The following is a 23,723-nucleotide window of genomic DNA, read 5'->3' as shown; positions in this document are numbered from 1 at the left end:
AGCTGACATGTTGTTGCCCAGCAGCAGTAGTCTCTGTAGTTATGACGGAATCCGATGAAGTGATGACGGAATCTGATGAAGTAATGACGCCATCACTTTACGTCAGCCACGAACAGGACGCAGCTTCCGGTGCGCCATTTTAAGCTGTCTACCGCAAGTTCCACTGGGAAGATGGCGGGTGGAACTGGTTGAATATTTGCGGTTCGCCATATATGAGTTTTATGTCAATATCTGAAATCCTTCGCTGCTGTTAATTGTACTAAAAGCTCGGTGGTGTGTTGAAGCGACGCGGGCGAGGAGGCGATGTCTGCCGAAGTTCTCAGGTAACGTAAAGCGCCTTGTTTTCTATCTATTCTTTTGTACTAGCTGAGGTGTTTGTTAATATTTATCGATGATAAATATTTTAAATCCCTTCGCTGTTTAAATTAAATCCATGCTTAATCATTCATATCTGAAGTAATGTTAGGTTTTGTTTATTGCCTTATCAGTTTATGGTTTTTAGCACCAGCCGAACAATGAATAACGTTAGTTGCTGAACTGAGGAAAAAAAACCATGAACCATGTGTAATTCATGATAAATATATGCCTCACATTCCTATCAGACTGAAGCCTGAGGATGCTTCTTTCTATAGTAACTATCGGTGCTTGTATATAGTTTGGTTTTGTATGTATATGAAGTGTTTTCAGTGTTTTTAATGCATCTCGAGAGATTCCAGGATGAGGCTGTTGCCATAGAGATCATCTGTCTGGTCTTTGCAGACCTGGGCCTGTGGCTGGTGGAGGCGGTAAACTAGGTGAGCTGATCGGGAAGCTACATGAGTATTTGGCAGCAGCCACAGAAAACCAGACTGAAGCTACTTTACCTGGACACTGGAATGGTGAGGAGAAATGAGTCACATCAGAAACTGAACCAAAAATAAGCTCATTAATAGCAGTTATAGTGAAATATATTTCTCATTTACAGGAACCACGGCCAAAGAATACTTGGAGCAGCAGGCGCACGCCCAGGTAGAGATTGTTTAGAGTGTGGCAGAGATTAAAATTTTGTTGGCCATCCCAGAAGTTAGCATCACCCTGGTTCCTTTGACCAAAAGCCAATAGGATGTTTCCACTGGGTTCTGAATTAAGGGGCGGTCACACTAGACTTTGAATGTGCAAAATATTTTCGGACGCTGCTGGAATATGGGCGGGAGCAAGATATAACGGTTTCCCCTCAGTTATCACAACATGGATTAATATGTACTTGTACTGTGTCTTTTGCGATGGCATTGAAAGCATCTTATTATATTGTACTCTCTAAAAAAATTATAAAACGTGTCCTCATTCAAATGTACCATCTATTCCTGTTTCCATTGACATGGTGAACCATGCAGCTTCTTTTTTTATTTTTATGATCTTTTAAATATGTATTCTATAAAATAGGACGCTGTGCTACGGCTAAAATTAGTGCTTCCTTCATTTTGAATTTGAATTTAACACTGACAAGTTATGCCAAAAAAAAAAATCGCACTTTTAAAATTTTAGTGCACGATTATGAAAGCAAAGAAATTGTTCGCGATAGTGACAGCTGTTTGCATATCTTCTCAGTGAACTATGGCTTTGTGTATTAAATGTTGTTCCTTCGGAGAGCACTTGAAAATACCACATTTAATATCATGTTTTACTCAACAACGTCAGTTGAGTGTTTAAAAAAAATCCTTCTGTGAGAAGATTTCGTAGTATTCGACATATTTCGTAGTATTCAACATATTTCGTAGTATTCGAAGTGTTGATAACGACACTGCGTTATACTTTATTTTAATACAAAATAATAAGAAGAACTCCGATAAACCATATATTGTCGTAGTCGCGTGTTTATTAGTCACGTTGAATCAATGAAAGCAAAGTAGTCTATTAATTCAGCTGCAGGAATAGGTATTTCCTGGGTTTCTTCTTTGGGGCATATTTGGATTTTCAGCACGAGAGCGCCCTCTGGTCTTCGGATAGAGATTTACTTATGATCACAGAACCGTTCTTCTCTGAAAGATACGCATGAAAATCGCAGCTTCTGTCAAACACGATTTCGATTCCATTTCAATTAATTGTGCAGTCCTACTAAATGTAAACGGCAGAAGTAAGATTAATGTATGCATTTAGCAGACGCTTTTATCCAAAGTGACTTAAGCCCTTTTCACACTGCGATTCCGGCAAATAGAAGAGATGTGTCCCAGCAGTTGTTCCCCGGTTGCCAGATTTTGACACAGCATTAGATCTTGCTTTTGTTCACACAGCACTCGTTCTGGGACTGAACCCGGCATTGTTACTGGAATCAAACCCACAACCTTGCACTGCTAACACAATGCTGTTTAATGTACCTTTTTCAAGACGTGAAGTCTATAAAAATCTCAAGTGGGGTATTACTGATGTATTTGATGTTATACAATAACATGAAAATATCTTGAGAGATGTTTACCACATACATTATTTGTAGCATTTAACTTCAATTGAATAATAAAAAAAAAGCTTAATTTGGGACGATGGAACTGGAAGTTAAAAAATGGGTTGTATAACTCGTGACTTCATAGAATTAGACTTTTCAACGTAACTGTCAGTGTATTTGGTTATAATAGATTTTTCTTTTTTTGCTCTCTCGGATTTCTAGAGATCGGTTTGTTTACAATACTTTGTCTTTTTCTTTTCAGTCCAGTGGCCCCTCAGAAGTGGGAATGCTGTCATCTCGTTCGAGAAGGTTTGACTTAAATAATGATGAGATGCATCTGGAAACCCTTTGTACACTAGGAGAATAAACTCATTTGTAAATACACTTTTACAGGAAACCGGCTGTTGTCACCAAACACAGCGGGATGAACGAGTCAGACGCTTCATCTGAGAGTGGAGCAGAAGATGTAATGTCTGTGCACTCCAGCGACCCAGACACCAACTCCCTGCCAAAAGGTGCCACTACCGTTCTCTCATTCGTTTGGCTGATTCAGATGACTATGCCCATGTCATAAAGTTTTTGTTATGGTTTCTGTTATTGAATACATTAACGGAATACAAATTGTTCTTGAACCCCGTTATTTGAATCAGGAACGGTGTTTTTGTTGCCGGAGCCGGTGGGTAATGAAGCTCGTGATGATTTCCGTGGTCCAGAATTCCGCAGTAGACGCATTCACAAGCAGCACAGAGATGGTGGTGACAGACGCAGAGGTAAGAGATGAGCATAAGTTTTCATTAGAGCTGGTTGATGTGATATATTGTTGCCATGATATAAATTGTGTATTGATAGGGATTTTGCCATATTGTGTTATGTAAATATATCTAATGCAAGACTGCTTAAAGTTATTTACACGTTAGCATGAATGAGAAAAAAAAGTGTTGGGTGTGTTTGATTAGAGTTTTCTTAAGAGTAATAACTCGGACACAAATCTGAAACATGCACAGAAAGCCTCTCTCGGACAAAATACAATCCTAAATTCAGTTCTCATTTGCCGCTTCTCATTATGGTCAGATACACACAGAATAGCATCTAAATACTTGACTTGGCAAGAATTAACTTAAACAGTCTGTGTCTTAAGTGAGCATAAATAGTTCTTATATAGACAAATCCGGCGAAACACTGAAGTAAAGCAGCGCCGCCATTACTGCGTGCCTTTGCTGCTAAGGAAGTAGAAGAAGTACCGTGTTGGTCCTGTAGGCAGATGTTAGCTCAAGCTGTACGAAAATTTATTTATTTATTTATTTTTTTGTACGTATGCTTTCCAGTGATGCCGGGAAGAGCGTGTTGTGTGGTTGGATGTTTTAACAACAGCACAAAACTACAGGCCTGGAATAAAACCGTTTGTGAAATTTGCGAGCCTTTGTTGCACATTGACTGCACATGTTTACGGCCATACGGATTACACAGAGTTCCTGGTCGAGCGGAGGAGTATTTATTGTTTGAATTTCGTAATAAAATTGAGAGAATCTGAGAGCTGAGTTTTTTTTCCTATCATAAGTAACCTGCTCTGTCTGGTCTGTCAGTCTCCGTGTCCTCTTTGCTTCGCGATTTTTCTGTGCATGAGAAAATGGATGTGTGGTGTGAGAGCATGTGAAAAGCATTTATTGCATTTGTATTAGTTGTTTCAAGAGTAAAAAAAAATCTGTGGGTCTTAACCATAGACTGTGGTCGTAACGCAATTACAGTCGGCAAGTCACTCCCAAAATAATTAATTGGGTCGGTCGGGTTATTGGCAAACAAGAATATTTTTAAGGATGGCCTTATAGTTATTTGAAACTTGTGAAGCTTGTGAACATATTAGCAACACGGCTTGTAATGACAGCATTCGGTTTTATTGTTGTCATAAAGTAATACACTTCTTAATTACATTTCATATTTTTACATTATTACATTATGTTGTCAATAAATTACCTTTATCAGTAAGTTTTGGCCACTACCTGACATCATCTACCAAATGTTCCCTTTCACCAGACATTTTCTTTAATGAGCAGGATCCGCTTTCATTGAAATGTCATTAGAGGGCACGGGCAAGTGTCACACCATCACACTTCACAGGCACGCAGTAATGGCGGCACCCATAGAGTTTGCGGCGGATTTGTGGATCAGTACATGAGATCCATGCATCAAGTCTTAAAGGGACAGCAGCCTAATACCTGCTGCTCTGTGTTGGTTAAAGGGATACTTCACCCCAAAATGAAGTACCACTTTTCTTTTCTGGACCTTGTTATACCTTGTTATTATACTATTATACCTCCTAGTTTTCATCCAAAATATCTTAATTTGTGTTCCAAAGACGAATCACCCACCCCTATCTTTGATTAAAGTGTATTTAACTTGAATTTCCAAACTGATGGTGATGCTTTTGTTAATTATAAGTGTTCCCAGAAAAAAAATAATAACCTTGAAATCTTGCCATGCAGTCTTACACAGAATATTTTTTTTTTCACTGTGGAGAATTCAAGTTCTTTGTGGATCTCCTTTAACAGTTTGTAACCTTCATGTTGCAGCCGAAGTGTGTAAAAGGACACTTTTAGCTGTGTGTGTCAGGTTATAGGGGTACTCATTTGTGTTTGTGTGTTAGGAGGATATGAGTTGGAGAGGGTGAACTGCACAGCGTGTGGTCAGCAGGTGAATCATTTCCAACGCGACTCAGTCTACAGGCATCCGATGCTCAATGTACTCATCTGCAAGGTATGTATATGTGATTCTGTGCATTACCGTATTTTTCGGACTATAAGTCGCACCTGAGTATAAGTCACATTAGTCCAAAAATATGTCATTACGAGGAAAAAAACATATATAAGTCGCACCGGACTATAAGTCGCATTTATTCAGAACCAAGGACCAAGAGAAAATATTACCGTCTACAGCCGCGAGAGGGCGCTCTATGTTTTCAGTGTAGACTACAGGAGCACTGAGCAGCATATAGTGCCCTCTCGCGGCTGTAGATGGTAATGTTTTCTCTTGGTTCATTTCTCTTGGTTCATGTCAAATTAATTTTGATAAATAAGTCGCACCTGACTATAAGTCGCAGGACCAGCCAAACTATTAAAAAGTGCGACTTATAGTCCGGAAAATACGGTAATTGTGTTTTTGTATGTAAATGTAAACCGAATAGTTTTTTTCCTGCTTGCATTATGATTTAATGACAAGTAGTTAATCCTTCTTTAGAATTTTATATGGATTTGTTTGCTTTTTTTGTAGAATTGTTTTAAGTATTATATGAGTGATGACATCAGCAAAGATTCAGAGGGGATGGACGAGCAATGCAGGTACATGGAGTGAGTGAGTGAGTGAGTGTGTGTGTGTGTGTGTGTGTGTGTGTGTGTGTGTGTGAGAGAGACAGACAGTTTGGTGAAATGGTGTTCATTACGTTGGATGCATTTGAAAGAGTATTTTGTTAAAAAAGGTGAGCTGCTTTTCTTACTTTTGTCTAGAGTGAATGTAGCTGCTTAAAAATATAATATAAATGGATCTTATTATATCATGACCAAACAAAGAAAAGTTTGATTTATAAAATTATACATTTATGTATTGTTGGGGTGTGCAATATTGACAAAAAAATATATCCTGATATTTTCTGGGATCTTATTGATAATGAAAATTAGACGATATTTTGCTGAGTGTGTTATTGTGCTGGTATCTTAAGGACTATATCGTGAATAGCTGAGTCCTAAAGTTTTTGATATTCATATTCTGTGTGGTCAGTTCACACTGATAGAATATAGAAATTAATCTTTTCCAATAAGCTTAAACAGATTTTTACATTTTATGAACATTTTTACCTTAAAAGAACATTTCTTTCTAAAAGTGTCCATTATCTTTCGAGTGAAGTTCTTATATTTAATCAGTGAGTTAGAATAATAAGACATTTGGGTTGTTACCAAGCAAATTAGATCAGTATCTTTGCAATGCAGAGGAAACACACAAGCTGCTTAACCTGTAATTATAAATGCATAACTAATGTTTTGATATATTAAACATTGAATACTGATACTTGAAAGTATTTAAAGAAAAATTAAAGATTTAAAGTTACTGTTAATAAGTGAGCGTTTGAACCAAATCATTTAAACAGTTATTGATTGATTCAGGATTGAAAAAACGTCATGTTGCTCAGAGACGCTAAACGATGTTAGCTGTGTTTGGGATTGTTTATTTTTTTTTAAATCAAAATATTTTTTCTTATTTTTGTTGTACAAAAACAGGAAATATGGTGTCTAAAACATCAGTCACTTATTTAACTTCTTGTTTATTGAACTATTGTAAAAGATCAACATCTCATTTGTAATCATGGTAATTTTTGGAGAAAAAAACACCAGTCTTCATGAGAAATTAACTATATGAAGTGGTATAAATATACATTTTCTGTCCTCATGTCTTAAATTTGTGATCATTCTAAATGTATTGTAATAGACTGAAGAATCATGCAGTTAAAGAACACACTCTAAATGCACATGTGTAATAGTCTATACTGCATGTGATGTTTGAGTGCACACTGTAACTTAGGGTTGTTTTGTTTTTGTTTTGGCAAAATACTCTATAATGTCAAATCAAACATTGGTAAAACAACAGCTGCGATATTATCGCAGACAATATATACTGCACACCCCTAATGTATTGACATTATTTATTCTTGGGCAACATAAATTCAATTCAATATGATATATGCCACCATGGTTGTTCCTTTTTTTAAACAAAAATGCTTTGCAAATTAAATCTAATGTAATCATAATTTAAACTCCATGCAAAAAGGTTATTTTAAAATGGACATTATTTGCTTTTTGTAAATTTTTTCCCCCTTTTAATGTTGGGTGAAATGCATTTCTCAACAGTTTTCAAGCGATTAATCACTGAAAATAGTAGCCTAAAAGTCACTGAGCAGATCATAGATACATCTTGGTGGAAAACTGCGGTATCATGGCACAGTTGAGAGAGTCTACTTTTGGCGCTTTTCCACTGCATGGTATGGTTCACTTTTGTGGGGTTTAGATTGAAATCAACTGTTTTGAATGAGTGCACCTAACCTTTTAACAACCCCAAAATGGCTGTTTGGTTATCTGTTGCGGAAGTACAGACGTTCCTCTCGTTGATAGCAGAAGAGCCGATCCAGCGAGAGCTTGATGGAACGAAATAGAATAGAAGAGTCGAGGCAGTAGAGGCGGCGCAATAATGATGACGTGAATAATCCCGCCCAATTTAAAGCAGTACTGAACTGCAGTGGAAACTCAAACCGAGCCAAGTTGAGTCGTGCCATACCGTACTGAGCCAAGTCATACCACGCAGTTGAAATGCGGCATTTGTATCCACTTGTTTGGTGGTCTGTAAAGTAAATTCTCTAATTCTCTGTTCATTCAGGTGGTGTGCAGAAGGAGGCAGCCTAATTGGCTGTGATTACTGCAGTAATGCGTTCTGTAAGAAATGTGTTCTACGTAACCTGGGGAGGAAGGAGCTGTCCACAATCCTGGAGGAGGAGAGGAAGTGGTACTGTTATGTGTGCAGTCCCGAGCCATTGGTGGAGCTGGTTTTGTCCTGTGATGCGGTTCTAGAGAACCTCGAGCAGGCTCAGAAACGAGCCTCCCGTACTGAGCCAAACTCGGTCCGGGGCAGGGCCAATAAGGGTGGTCGTGGGCTGATGGGCCCACTGCCCTCTGCAGGCCTTTACCAGCGAATGCAGCGGTTTGTAGATGTTACCACATCTCTGAGCCATTCCTTCAAGGCAGTTGTTCAAAGTGAAAGAGAGGAGGAAGGAAATCAAGAAGAGAGAATTGGGCAGCTAAGGATGTTCCGCACTGTGCTGGATGATCTGCAAGCTGCCAACAGTGCATTACAGGTAATTCTAGCCTTAAATCATCCTTTACCAAGAATGATTGATGCTTTAACAAACCATTTAATTTTAATTATGGATGCACCAAAAAGCTGGTTATCATTGTTTTATTAAAACTGTTAACCACAAACACAAAAACAAAAATGAATCATTTTAAATGTTAGTAAAAATGAATTCAGATATCTTAAAGGGATAGTTCACCCAAAAATGAAAAATATCATTAATAACTCACCCTCATGTCATTCCAAACCCGTAAGACCTCCGTTCATCTTCGAAACACAGTTTAAGATATTTTAGATTATGTCCGAGAGCTCTCAGTCCCTCCACTGAAAATGTATGTACTGTATACTGTCCATGTCCAGAAAGGTAAGAAAAACATCATCAAAGTAGTCCATGTGACATCAGAGGGTCAGTTAGAATTTTTTGAAGCATCGAAAATAAATTTTGGTCCAAAAATAGCAATATCGAGAACGAGTCAGTCTATTGTTCGTTATCTGGCTCGGCTCGGTGTTCATCTTCAGTTCTCTCTTCACAGCAGTTCAGTCAGTGTACTGTTTGAGTAAATGAATTACTCCAGGATATTGGTTTGTTTGAACTCAGAGGGAGTGTCAGCCACATTAAAAAAGTTAACAGCTTAAGTCATTTGTAGATTAATGCGTATAAGAGATGCGAACCGTTTAAAACGATTCAGTTCGATTTGGTGAACTGGTTCAAAAAGATTTGGTTACATCGAATGATTGGTTCACGCACCAGACATCATACACTGCAGTGTTTTGAACTCGCTCACAACAGACACGCAAAAGAAGACAATGCTGAATAAAGTCGTAGTTTTTGCTATTTTTGGACCAAAATGTATTTTCGATGCTTCAAAAAATTCTAACTGACCCTATGATGTCACATGGACTACTTTGAAGATGTTTTTATTACCTTTCTGGACATAGACAGTATACAGTACATTATAATGTAAAGTATGATAAACAGATATTCAATTTGAGATGAATACAGATTACATTTAAAAGTGTCAATTAATTTATATTATTAGTGTTTAAAAATTAGCGTAGGTGATTAAGTGTAAAATTAATAATTTTTATTAATTAATAATTAGGAAAATAAGCCTGCATGACAATAATCAAATATTCAATATAATTAATATATAAAATATATTTTTTATAAAAAGATTATAATTAATGTTTTTACAAGAAGTCTCTTAAGATCACCAAGGTTGCAGTTATTTGATGAGAAAATATAGTGAAAACAATATTGTGAAATAAAAAAGACTTTTATTCCTAAAAGTATTTATTCCTGTGATGGCAATGCTAAATTATCAGCAGTCATTTCTTCAGTGTCGCATGATCCATCAGAAATCATTTTAATATGCATAAAGGCTGCTTAGAAAACATTTTATTCTCCTTATTCCAGTTTTGTTACAGTTTGTTTATATGAATGTAAAGTCTAATTTGTAATTGCAGGAAGCCCTGGACCATGAGCTGACTGGGTCCAAACGTGCCTGTGGAGACACACATAAGCCAAAAGCGAGGTCCAGAAAAAAAAAGGCATTGTCATCACAGAGCCTAGGACTCACTAAAAAGCTGGTGGTTCAACTCACTCCTGTACCGGTCAGCCCACAACCCATCAGCAGAACGAGTCTTCCCACTCATCCATCTCCTGAGAGACAAACGATAAACCGTGAGGTGACAGATGGAGCACTGGAAGAAAGAGAGACAATGGTGGAGATGGAGAAGGGGATGGAAATGGAGGAAATGACAGAGAGAGGAGAAGATGTGGAAAATGATTGTGTTAATAATGACGAGGAGGAAGATGATGAGGAGGAGGAGGAGGAGGACCAAACTGACCCCAAAAATGTGTCTTTATCAGAGGAGAATAAACGTTCTCCACGTGTGAAAACCACACCACGGCGGCGGCGGACGAACCAGAGCTCCACAGCTGAGCACGCCGGTTCAGCTGAGGATGACTCTGACTCTGACGAGGTGCCTGAAGTGCTGCTCCAGACTGCCGCTGCCATGGCAAACAGCGAAGAAGAGGGTTTGGTTGGTAGCAGTTGGGATGGGGATGGGGACGGGGACGTGGACGAGGTAAACCAGCAAGTCAGAAAGCAGCGTCTCTTTGGACTGGTAAAAACGACACCTCCGGACAGAGGCTCTCGTAAGCGGAATCTCAAAGAGAGATCCTCATCGTCCTCATCGTCCTCCTCTGCGTCTTCAAGGAGGGGCTCCCAGGACCAGGGGTCAGCTGTCAGAATGACCAGGGGAAGGGCCCGCAAAGTTGCCAGGGTGACGGGACAGAGCGGGAGTTCGTCAAGTGAGGTGGGAGGACAGGAACTGGAGAGTGGGCCGAGCAGTGACTCTGACGATCAGAGGATCAAGCCGCTGACAGAGGACGTCACGTTGCTGGGCTCTGGAAATTTCCAGCAGTCTTCTGGTGAGTTTGGTGCAAAAACAATGACCATTATTCTCTTCATATAGTAAGACCGGTAGAATGTTATTATCATTTACAATGAATGTCCGATCAATGTTTTTCATATTTCAGAACCAAAATGAATGTTTTTTTATTTTAAGCATTCATTCTCTCCGTCTGTTTCTAGGTGATGAGATGGACATCCAGCCAGGTCCGTCTTTATCTGTGGAGGACGATGATTTAGAAAATAGGTACGATTCTGTCTACATCAGGGCCACACACACTTTCCCATCACAGGCCTTCTCCACTGGACTCCAGCTGTCCCAAACTCACTACAGCGAGAGCTTCGATCCAAATCTTGTTTAAAAGCACGCAAGCATCCCGTACATGTGTCTCACTCAAACACGCTTTTCTTGCTCGATCAACACTGTCCGATTTTTATTTCCCCACAGTTTCTTCCGCACGCTGTAGAGAGAATCTGTAACCGTAGGCACACACCATCCATCAGTGGTGAAGCTTTGAGACCTCACTGTCTAATGGAAATCAGTGAATCAACTCTGGAGAAGCTCCTGTGTTTGAATTCCTCTTTACTGACACAGACCATTGCATGTCTTTGGCAGTATCTTTGCTAGCCACACTCTTCCTCTTTACTGTCTGTGCTGCTAATAAAGCTTTTAAGAGAGTAGAACCAGTCTAAACCTCTTTGCTCGGATCTGATGGATCCTGTGTTCAGAAAGACAGACAACTTCTTGTGTGTTTGTGTTTTAGGGCTCAGCTTCCGGGTTCTCATGCTGTAATGTTTTCGGTCAGTCAGAACAAAGGCTGTGTGGTTTGCTAACGGTAGGTGTTACAGTAGTTTCACACAATACTTTTGTTATTGGCAGTGAAATGTCATTATTGGTGGAATTCAAGTGAATTTACGTGTCTTAGATTGCAGATAGGGATGCAGTAGTACAGTGTTAGCGATTGTTGAACGCAGCTGTGTTTGTTCTTTATCAGGAGATTAGTTCCTAGACAGCCAAATTTTCTACAATTAAGGTGCTCAAGTTGAAGATACACTTATATTGGCCTAAACTGCATTTGTTAATGTTTTTGCAACTAGTTACTTGCCTATTTTTATTGGTTCAATATTTAATTTTCACATTTTTTGCGCAGTATACATGTCCTCATGAATTGGCGAGAAGGTCAAAAGTTCATCCCGTTTTAGCAGAAGGTGATGGGTGTTAGGGATTGCAAATGTGAAGGACAGGGAAGCTTGGCTCTACATGTAGATGTTTTTGAGTTGGTGCTTCGAAACGGTAGCTTAAATCGGAGCCATGGCCCAGCAGTTGGTGCATGTGCTCTGACACACTGAGTAAAGGTGCACACTTTTTTTTTCTTAAATATTTATATGAATAAAAATGGTTAAAAGGCTGATTTAACGCTAATGATTGTTTTGGTGGACCTGGCTATGTTTTGTGTTAGTGTTCAGGGGGCAGTAGCAGGTGGTCGTGATGATGCTCTTTCAGACTCAACATGCAGTCTGTAAGCGTTTGTGTAGTCAGTTGTTAAAAGCACTGTGTTGTGAGGATAAAGAGTGTAGTCTTCACTCTCACATGAGTTATTTGCATGGTTCTTACCGAGAGGCAATAAACAACTTATTTATTCTTTCTCTTGTTCTCTGTTTTTTTCCCCTCCCGTTTCGTCTCTTTTTCTGTAGCTTAACAGGGTTCCCACGCATCCTGGAAAACCTGGAAAACCTTGAATTTTGTAATGCGATTTTCCAGTAATGGATAAGTCATGGGAAATGTACCCAACTGTCCTGGAAATTGTGTTTACTGTAACCTTTTAATCAAACTGGTTTGCCGTATTGACAACGTTTTTGTAAAATGAAGAAATCCTTGGACTGATCAGGACTCGGAACTGCGGTCAGTTTTCATGTGTTCTGTCATGAATGACGTCGCAGAATCATATCGTTTTGTTTTATCATCTGCGTTTGCCTGTGTTTTGTCATGAGCAAGTGCACATCATAGTTTGCACACTCACTGTCATTTCTGTTCTTCGCTCAGATTTCACGCATTGCTAGCAAGTGATGTTGATAGCACACACATTGCAAAACATTATTAGCATTACCTCCCAAAGGTCGGTTACCTTGTCTAGCTTATTAGAGTGAACAGTTTGAATCTTCTGTAAGCTGCTCTGGTAGCACAAATGAATGACTTGATCACATTAACTGTGCATTTAGAACCATGCCAGTAACCACAGTACCTCATATCACCTGTAAAAAAATTTCATCTGTGATTACAATAATATTCTCGGTTAAACAGCAGAATCAGAAGCTGTGGCCAGCAGTCAATCTCCACAGAAAATGACTTGACTCCTCTCCATAACCACAACACTTACACATTGCATGCGCTTATTTGCATGAGACTGGTGCTGTCAACATGAAATTCTGATTAATATCTTTTGTGTTTAGTGTATATAAGCTATGTCAATTCCTGAACCTTGAACCTAATTCAAATTACAAACACTTTTTTTTTTTACTGGAGAATTCACGCAAAATCAACTTTATGCTTTTAAAAGCTCATACCTATTAGACTTCCATTGTAAGTGCAGAACTTTATTTTTTTTACTTTTACATCTTTCAATGCGGAAGTCAACTTAATTTTCTATTGCGAACAACAGCAGGCCACAGATGCATTACTCAAATATTAAAGATGTTGGTCACATAAAATGCCTTAAAGAAATTTAAAGTAATGTCTTGGACAGAGTGGGAACCCTGCCTAACCTTAATTAACATAGATGGACCCCTGCCATTTTTCACTTTTTCTTTAAAAGTGTCCTTTTCTGTTTGTTGTCCTTTTCTTTTTCTGTCTTGTGGAATCCTCTCATGCTCATTGGATTTCAAAAAGCCTAAAGCTTGAGTATTTATTGCATGCTAATGTTATTTGTTGGGAAGTATTTATTGTTGCTGTTTTTCTGAAGCGTTTTATGCAGAAACATTTTCATCAAAAAGAAGCATGCATGATTTTGCATCTCAGAAGAGGGAATGTAAATAAGTGTGTAAGAACTGCATAAGAATTGTAGTTGTAATAAAAGTTTATACCCCATACACAACAGCCTCTGTGCATTTTGTATATATATTTATATATCATTTTTTTCATTGTAATTTTTTTTGCCTGGTGCATTTATTTTGTCATATTCAGAGGTGCTAAGTTCAAATGTTTGCCTACACCAGAGCCTCATGTTTTTTTTTTTTTGGTTTTTTTTTCATTTCACTCATTAATACGTTTATTTTTTTATAATTTGTAAACCTAACTGACAACTTAACAGTCCATTGAATCTTTTACACTTATATTTTATATATGCAGTCATATTTAGATTCATGATTGAAATTACTTGTTTTTCTGAGTTGTTTCAGCATAACAAAAATAATTATTTTGCTACTATTTGTGGACAATTTTTTAACATTATAGTGAAAGTGATGGGAGAAAGATGCTTTGTTTAATGAATCTGGATCCATCTGTCACCCACCTCACATTTTGTCCCTCTTTCTTTTCTCTTCATCCCACTTCTCTTCATCTGTCTCTCTATTCTCTCATTGCTGCCTCTACATCCCATCACTTACTCTATAAAGAATTGCGAAGAAGATTCTGCTGGCTCAGATCAGCGCTAACCTCTCCTCAGCGTCTGAGCTGGACGCCAGCTCCGATGAGCAATCAGAGAGCACAAAAGAAGAGCAGAAGAAGAACAAGAACATTGACAGAACCTCAGAGACGACCGAAGAGGAAGGTGAGAGATAGCCATTACCACTGGTACCATGGGGAATTATAGACCTTATAAATCTTATAACTCAAAGCTGTTTCTGATAAATAACAGCCAGCCTCTGAAACTGATATGTTTACATGTAGTTTTAAGTTACTTTTTGTAACACTATAAACTTTGTTTTTAATAGTAACAATCTGCAGCAGATTAGTCAAACATTTAAAAACGTTAATAGAGAATGTATACATATAAATGTATTGTTACATGAGAACAGTTTTTCTGCAGATAACGATGACTCCGATTGCAGCGAGTCTCAGTCAGGGTCACGGCACCGGCACCGATTGCTGCGACATGGTCTTACCTTATCAGAGGCTGAAGCAAAAAGTCAAAAGCAAGAGGTGAAGAAACCTAAGAAAAGAGAAGTCCAAGATTTAGAATGTGTTATTGGTGAGTCAAAGTCTTTGAAGACTCAAAGTGCATTAGCATTTTTTACCATCTAAATAATAGTACCTGTGTGATGTTTCTTCAGCCAGATATGGTGCTGTTTTGTTTTTATCGTAGTGAGTAGTGATGAATCGAGCGAAACGAGTGTATCGAGCGGCATTTATGATGAACTCAGCCATTCAGAGAGTGAGGAAATCGGGTAAAGCTCATATCATCACAGTTTACTCATCAACCGCAATCTGCCCACTCACAAAATAACAAATGACTTAAACGACTACCTGTTAATAAGCCTAAATTAATTTAAGACTGTATCTGTTTTGTAGGTCCCAGTCGCCCACTCATGATGAGAAGTGTCAGAGCCCTGACAGGAGCAGCACTGCTGATGTGTGTTTGTACATCCTTCAAAATCATAGATGCTCTGAATGTGGATTTGTCTGCAATTTAAGGTTTTTTTTTTGTGCAGAATAATGTCTCTCCAACCACTGAGGAGCATTTGAGGGGCACCCCGCGAGGGCGGAGGCAGATCAGACCACTTCTGGAGGTGGGTCAGCTGGCCCAGGAGACACAGAGCGCTCTGAAAGAAGAGGAGGAGCGCAGGAGGAGATTAGCAGAGAGAGAGAAACTGAGACTAGAAAATGAGAGGAGAGAACGAGAAGACGCAGACTCCGAGGTGATGAACTGCACTGTGCTATATTCTGTTCTGTGTTGTAAATATTAAATTGTTATAATTTACTTTTCCTCATGTATGACTTACTTAGAACACAAAATATGGTTTAGAGGATTTTTCCCTTTTTTTTTTCTTTCTCCTGACTTCACTGGAAGTCAGTGTTCACCAAAACAGTTACCTTAATTTTTCAAAAATATCATCTTTGGGTTCCGCAAAAGAAGGAAGGTTTTTTTTTACGTGTATGAATAATGACAGAATTATTAAATGATGTATCCCATTAAAAAAAAAGTGAATTATTAATGGCATGATTTTAACCTGAATGGAAAAGTAGTGTTTTGTCTGTCTGTTGTAATTCTCGTTTCTTCCTCTCACCTGCTTCAGGTCATATTAGTGTCTGAGAAACCAGCTCAAAGCTTCACACCATTGGTTCTCGAGCAAGATGATGTAACGCATAAACCTGTGCTGCAAGTGCACTTGCACTTTCTGAGCAAACTCAAACCACACCAACAAGAGGGTGAGAGAGTTTTTGTGTTGCAGTGTAATTATCCACAGATAAGAATTTTAGAATTTTAAATGCATGCTTTCTATTTGAATATATTTAGAAATGTAATTTATTCCTGTGATGCAAATCTTAATTTTCAGCAGCCAGTAGGTCTTCAGTGTCACACGATCCTTCAGAAATCGTTCTAGTATGCCGATTTGCTACTCAAGAAACATTTTTATCATCATGAATGTTGATAACAGTTGAGCTGCTTAATTGTTTTGTGGAAATAAATTTTTTTTTTACTTTCACTTTTGGTTAATTTAATGCATCCTTGCGGGATAAAGGTATTTGTTTAAAAAAGTGTGTTCAGTTTAATAGTAGAACTCAATCAATGCATGGGTGATTGTTTGTTTCTCATATTAATATTTGCATGCTTTTATAAAGCAGCATTGTGAAATTCATTTTAGTTATGTGACCGCGACAGCGTGTGGTGGAGAAGGTTTGTGTAGCGTGTATGTAAGTGTATGTGTTAATGTTTTTGTTAGGTGTGCGCTTCATGTGGGACTGCTGCTGTGAGTCCATTCAGAGTGTGAAGAGGACTCCAGGCTCTGGCTGTATTCTGGCCCACTGCATGGGTTTGGGAAAGACCTTTCAGGTATAGGGCATGGGTTTATTGTGTTTTTTTTTTTTTTTCATGAAATCAGAAAGTGTGAGTTTCACAGAAAGCGTAACTGTGTATTGTGTGTGTTTCAGGTCATTGTGTTCCTTCACACAGTGCTGCTATGTAAAGAGCTGCCACTGAAAAGGGCTCTGGTGGTGTGTCCTCTCAACACAGTGCTGAACTGGAGGAGTGAGTTTGACCAGTGGCAGAGGGGCTTGAGGCCCAACATACTGTGGGTCAGTAGAATTCTCTCATTTCCTTTCTTAGGTGACATTAGTGACATTATTGATCTAGATCATGTTTATGTCAGATATTCACTACCATTCAAACACTTGGGGTTGTTAGGATTTTTTGAGATGGCTGCATTTATTTGATCCAAAATGGAGTCAAAACAATAATGTTGTTTCAAATAATTTACAGTTTCAAATTTATTTTAAAGTGTAATTTATTCCTGGTATGGCAAAGCTGAATTTTCAGCATCATTACTTTAGTCTTAAGTGTCACATGACCCATCAGAAATAATTTTACTAGCTTTAAAAAAATAATAATAATTTGAGTGTTATCTTTCTCTGTGAGGCTTTGTTTATTGCACGTTGTTTGTTGGTGGCTTAAAAGAATAGCTTGCTCAAGAATGAAAAAGGTCAAAATATCTTTTCTTTTAGGTTTTTCTCTTGTTAAGCTGTCCTATTGTTTCCGTAAAAGCTCTCAAGATGTTACATTTAATCCAGGGTTAAAAAACCTATTCAATATACTATTTCACATAGGCAAAGCCAGTGGACTTTCATGGAGCTTGTTTTGGACACTTAATATCACTTACCATTTTTGTAGATGGACATTCTGCGAAGTATTATCTTTCTGTATTGTACAGAAGAAAACAAAATAACTCAGACTACATAATAACGATATCATTTTAAAATTTTGGGTGAACACACAAAATGTATTTACACTTTATATTTACATTTTTACATGGGAAAGTATCAGTGCAAAAGTTCCTTATTATGCTTTACACAGAGAATTCAGCAAAAACATCATAAACATGCTGAAAAATGCCAAATATTCAGTTTTCTTGTCATTGTTGAATCTGGACTTTTAGCTGCATCTCTGATTATTTTTCCAATTATCTCTTCTCTCTTGTTTCTCACACAGGTGGCAGAGCTGGCCACAGTGAAGTCTGTGAGCGTCCGTGTTGAGCTTTTAAATGACTGGTTTGCGAATGGTGGTGTGATGATCATGGGCTATGAGGTTTTTCGTATACTGACACACACAGATAGCGCGAAATACAGCAAACACAAAGAAGCCTTCCGTTCAATGCTCCTGGATCCAGGTAAAATTCAGTTGAGCAATCCATCATTTTTTTTTCAACTATCATTTTTAAGCCATTGTTTGGTGTTTATATGTTAGGCCCTGATCTGGTGGTGTGTGACGAGGGTCATGTCCTTAGGAATGCAGAATCCAGCATCTCAAAAGCCATGCGAGCTCTACGTACACGTAGGAGAATCATATTGACAGGAACACCGCTTCAAAACAACCTTACAGAGTGTAATCACCTTTCATCTACACATTGTGAAAAATGACTTGCTTATTCATTTTGTAACCTCTCTTTGAGGTTGTCTGACTATATTTTTTGTTTATTGTTCTAGATCACTGCATGGTGAACTTCATTAAGGAGAACCTGCTGGGTTCTCTAAAGGAGTTCCGGAACCGTTTTATTAATCCGATTCAGAACGGTCAGTGTGCAGACTCCACCCCTGCTGATGTCAGACTGATGAAGAATAGATCGCACGTCCTCCATCAGATGATGTCAGGATTCATACAGGTGATGAAGAGAGAGAAAGAAATAGAATGCAGCTACAGGCTGTGAAAAAAAAAATCTGAATGTTTTGTTTTTGTGTTGCAGAGACGGGACTACTCAGTCTTGATGTCCTGTTTGCCGCCAAAACACGAGTATGTGCTGTCAGTCCGGATGACGCCTCTGCAGTGTCGTTTATACACACACTATCTGCAGAACTACACAGGTCAGAGTCTCCGCTTAACTAGTACTGCTCCAGTAGAAAAATGTGTTAACAGGTAAGATTAAGCCAAGAGTTGTTTTCAAGGTATGGTTATATATATATATATATATATATATATATAATATTTTTTTTATTTTTTTTCCCTAAATGTTAAATAAAACGCTAAAACTTAAAATCACTGTAAATGTTCCAAATGAAAATTTAGGCATCATATAATTATAATGTGCACTAACATTAAAATGTTAACATTTAAAATTTAACATTTAAAACATTAAAAAAAATATTTTGAGATTTAACACTGTTAAATTTAATAGAAGTGAACATTAAATCAGCTTCAAAATGGGGCAAATATAATCTGATATAAATGTAAAAACAGGAGAAATTAATATAATTATCTTATATTGGCTGATGTATTAATCCAGTATTACATAAAAACACCCTTAGATACTGACATGGTTAATAATTACTAAATAGTTCTTATATCAGATGTTTTTATGAATTTCCATTTTCACATTAAGATTTTTGTCAAAGCACCTTACTCTGCCACACACTGAGCCAATGGATTGGTAACACAGTCTTAAATGTCTTTGTTTTAGGGAAAGGAGTAGGTGTGAACAGTTTGTTTCAGGACCTTCATGTTCTGAGTTTGATTTGGACTCATCCCTGGTGTCTTAAACTTGCTCAGCTGAGCAGGAATAAGGTACATACACACACTCATCCAGTTAACACTACTGTTCAAATGTTTGGGATCAGTGAGATTTGAATACCTTTTAAATTTATCAAAAGAAAGAGTAAAGACATTTATGATGTTACAAAATATGTGCACCGTTTTAAATTAATAAAAAATGTATTAATGTTATTTTAAATTGGTATATTTCACATGTTTGCACAATAATAAATCTGTTAATACATTGTTACTAATTACAGCAGCTGTTTTGATTGCCTTGGTGAGCGTATAAGTTGTAAAAACAATCTTACCAACCCCAGACATTTGACTAATAGCATACATACATCATGCCTCATTTTTACAAACACCTTATCGGGTCATTGATTTTTCTCTATTTCTTATGATATGGAAACCTGTTACTGCATGTTTTTGTGTGATGCAGGGGAAAGAGGAAGTGCCTGCTCCTGTCTTCCCAGGTCTGGGTGCAGGTTTGGTCGGCAGTTCTGTAAATCCAAATGACTCTGAAAGGTACGCTGTGTTTCCCGTACAACCAATGTGCCTCATGCTTCTGTTCAGTACGAGGCATCAAAGCTAGAGTATCTCTGAATATCTAAACAATGTAAAAGCATTCGAGAATCTTTTGTTTTGGAAGCTATTGGTTAATGTGAGCCTGCTGTGTGTCTTGACACAAACACGGCCAATCACTGCATAGTTGATGTCAAATATACAGTTATGTTGAACCAATGAAACATCTGCTAGAAGTCTGTCTCCTCCATGCGAGACCAGGTTTGCTCTGATGGTTATTATTCAAATGTGTCTGTCCCACAGGAAAGATGCAACAAGCACAGGTTTAGTGGGTGATGGAGAGCGAAATACTGATCCAGTTTCCTTGGGCAGCAGGTCCAATCAAAATCCACAGAATCCAGATGTCACAAACACAGCCACAACTGAAATTTCTGGTGGGGAAGCTGGTGTGAAAACAGTCTCTCTCTCTCTCTCTATCTCTCAGTTTCCTTTAATAGGCCTCTTTTGTCCGTCTCATTCTTAGTGTCTCTCTCTGTCTGTTGTTCAGGATTTGTTGTGGGTAACGGGCCACCTGCCGACTGGTTTCTGCAGTTTGTAACAGCGGCTGATGCCAAAGTGCTGGAGCATTCTGGGAAATTGCAATTACTACTGGAGATTTTACACTGGGCAGAGAAACTACTGGACAAAGTGTGAGGATCACGTTCTTGAATAGAAGTAGCACTTGTTATAAGCTTTGTGTTGGTTGTTACATTCATATAACCCACAGTTCAAAAGAAAATAAATACTCTTAAATAAATGAAAAACCTTGCCATCAAAAGAATGGATGACATTTTAAAATACAGTTCTTTTAAATTGTAATAATATTTCAGAATATTTCTGTTTTACTGTATTTGTCATAAAATAAATGCAGCCTTTATAAACAGAAAACGCATTTTAAAAATCATTCCAACCCCAAACTTCTGAATAGCAGTAGATGAAATGTTTGTCAGTTCATTGTTCAGAGTGACACTTAGATTTTATGAATGCTGTTTGCTTTTTTCAGGTTGGTGTTCAGTCAGTCTCTGATATCGCTGGATCTTATTGAGAGTTTCCTCCTATATGCAGATGAGAGCAGGGGGAAACCATGTTGTCCATACAAAGGTAGATAAACAGTTTAAACGGGGCATTGTTCAAAATTTATTTTATTTACTATGGTTATGCAAAAGAGTTTGTGTTTGTGTGTGTATTGTCAGGAGAGAAAGCATGGGTTAAAAATAAAGATTATTATCGTTTGGATGGCAACACCAGTGCTTGTGCTCGCAAGAGATGGGCCCAAGAGTTTAACAACACTAAAAACATAAGGTATACTCAAAAGTTTCAATGTCTCATTTAAGTTGTCTGCATTTCCTATCCTGACTCTTGCTGTTTTACTCCGTTTCAGAGGAAGGTTGTTTCTGATCTCTACTCGTGCAGGGTCACTGGGAATCAATCTGGTCGCTGCAAACCGGGTCGTGGTGTTTGACGCTTGCTGGAATCCGTCTTATGACATCCAGAGCATCTTCAGAGTCTATCGCTTTGGGCAGAAAAAAACTGTATATGTGTACCGTTTTCTGGCCCAGGTATACACATACAAATGACAGATAGTATGGAGGGCTTGAGAAGTTTGTAAAATAAAAAAATCTATCTAATTTAGGCTTTTTTTTTTTTTTAAAGGTGATTTTCTCTAGTGGATTTATTGCTTCTTTTTTAATAATCATTTTCATTTTAGAGACAATTTTTTATATTTTATTTTATTTGTTCATTTTAATTTTATATTTTATGTATATTTCCAGTATTATTTTATACTTTATTTTTGTAGTTTTAACGTATACTGTGTATGTGAAGCTATTTTCTCACTATTTGAGTGCGGCCTTTTTTTAGGGGACCATGGAACAGAACATTTATGAGCGGCAAGTTGCTAAACAGTCACTGTCCTCTCGAGTTCTGGACCAGCAGCAGATTCAGAGACACTTTACACACAGTCAGCTGAATGAGTTGTACTGCTTCCAGCCAAACCTACAGCCCAGTAAACACACAGAAAGGCCTGTGGTAAGCACACACAAATGCCTCTGCTATGGTACAGACAGCAAACAGACACACATATGACCGGAAGCTTTTGTCTTCCAGGATGACCTGTTGGCTCAGATGCTGCAGAGCTGTGGGCAGCTCATAGTAAGTTATCATGAGCACAACTCATTGTTAGACCACCGGGAGGAAGAGGAGCTGAGCGAGGAAGAGCGCAGAGCAGCCTGGGATGAATACCGTGCAGAAAAGAAGGTAAGCACAGCAAGTCTTAAATCTGTGGTTTTCAAACTGTGGTACGGAGCGCCCTCAGGTGGTACACATCGAAAACGTGGTACTTGATGCCTACAATCCACTTATATTTACATTTAGTAATTTAGCAGACTCTTAAAAGCTACTTGCAAATGAGGACAATAGAAGCAATCAAACCAACACAAAAGCAATAATATATATATCTAAAAAAAAAAAAAGTTTATCAAAGTTGTCTTAAGAAAAGCATGCATGTAGGTTTTAGGACAACTAGGATGAAAGGTTTTGATCCACTTCAAATGTTGATTACTGTACATATTACTGTATATATGCCAGGAGAATGTTACCTGCCTGATTGCATCATGCCAACTGTAAAGTTTAATGGAGGAGGGAAAATGATATAGTTTAGCCCCTAACTACCAGTGAAAGAAATTATGAAATTCTTCAGTGTACCAAGACATTTTGGATGCTGCTGTGCTTCCAGCTTTGTGGAAACGTTTCTATTTCTGCACCTTATGCACACCAGCCTATTCATGACTTGTCCCTTCCAGGCCTCTATACAGAACTCTAATGAACTCACCCACAGAAACGCCAACCAGGCACTACGGGTAAAATAATTTTCACCTCTGACCTGACATTTAGCATTCTGTGTGTGTGTGTATGAGACAGGAATTCTGCAGTGCTAACAGTCTGTCTTTCTCACCTCATTCATCCTCAGCAGGCTATGGCTTCTCTAAACTTCGCCTATACAACCAACAGTGTTCCTTCAACTACTTCATTGCATGTGAAACCAGGCAATGCCGAAGGTTCTGCTGCTTGGGTCACTTACAACAACTCCAATATCACATTTCGACTGGAGCATCCCAATGTGGTTTTCTCCGCTCCAAGAACAAACACATAAACCGGTCCCTCTCTCCTCCTAAAACATAGTTTGAGTTGAGCCTGATATAAATAAGATGCTGTAAATATCGGCAATATGAATGTAGTTTTAACATTAGAACACTGGATGGACTAACAAGAAGACATTTTGTCACACATATACTGTATGTTTCGAGACCTCAACGAAACTGTGGTGTTGTCAGAATTTCAACTGTGTAAATTTGAACCTCAAAGCAAAACCAATTCTGTACTGTATTGAACGGTGTGTCTGAAAACTTCTGAATTTCTAGCTACCTCGAAAAAAGTAGGAGTTTGAAGTGTTTGGAGTGCTTTTGGACACAAACAATGGGGGTTCAGTAGCCTCTATACAAAAAAGACTTGCCAGTTTTGTTGCTAGTACGTTTTATGTTTAAATATTAAAAATAATCATTTTTTCATTCAAGTTCAAAATTCGAAAGCTCAATCTGTGTTGATGTGAACACTCTTTTCTGTTCAAATGCTTTCTAATGAAAAAATATAAATAAAGAAATAAAAACCACTTGCTTTGTCCAGCGGGGGCGCTGTTTCTCTTATTCCTCTTCTTCATTACTGTGGACTCGTTGCTCCAGTCACAGATTGCCCGGAGATAGAGAC

The 23,723-nt window shown here is 38.1% G+C and overlaps 1 protein-coding gene across 3 annotated transcripts; it reads left to right on the top strand.

The window, feature by feature from the left end:
* Positions 1-117: 117 nt before the first annotated feature.
* On the top strand, positions 118-23,628 carry LOC132141511 (transcriptional regulator ATRX-like). Of its 3 annotated transcripts, none has more exons than XM_059551076.1 (34): positions 118-323; positions 760-878; positions 965-1,008; positions 2,682-2,728; positions 2,813-2,934; positions 3,070-3,189; positions 5,061-5,170; positions 5,684-5,751; positions 7,835-8,309; positions 9,773-10,742; positions 10,906-10,969; positions 14,335-14,489; positions 14,748-14,909; positions 15,024-15,105; positions 15,230-15,290; positions 15,370-15,576; positions 15,955-16,087; positions 16,603-16,712; positions 16,811-16,954; positions 17,865-18,042; positions 18,120-18,257; positions 18,359-18,534; positions 18,616-18,733; positions 19,327-19,430; positions 19,840-19,925; positions 20,226-20,356; positions 20,470-20,611; positions 20,965-21,062; positions 21,155-21,263; positions 21,343-21,520; positions 21,822-21,989; positions 22,068-22,217; positions 22,763-22,819; positions 22,930-23,628. In XM_059551076.1, exons 1-34 carry the CDS (start codon positions 304-306, stop codon positions 23,110-23,112), a joined length of 5,229 nt encoding a protein of 1,742 aa, XP_059407059.1. In that variant the 5' UTR covers positions 118-303; the 3' UTR covers positions 23,113-23,628. The 3 variants fall into 3 exon arrangements, with proteins under 3 accessions (XP_059407059.1, XP_059407058.1, XP_059407057.1); XM_059551075.1 differs by having other exon boundaries at positions 20,226-20,368; positions 22,933-23,628; XM_059551074.1 differs by having other exon boundaries at positions 20,226-20,368.
* Positions 23,629-23,723: the final 95 nt, after the last annotated feature.

The sequence above is a fragment of the Carassius carassius genome, chromosome 5 (genome assembly GCF_963082965.1).
Source record: "Carassius carassius chromosome 5, fCarCar2.1, whole genome shotgun sequence".
NCBI classification, from domain to species: Eukaryota; Metazoa; Chordata; class Actinopteri; order Cypriniformes; family Cyprinidae; genus Carassius; species Carassius carassius.
This window is presented reverse-complemented; position numbering and strand designations above follow the sequence as displayed.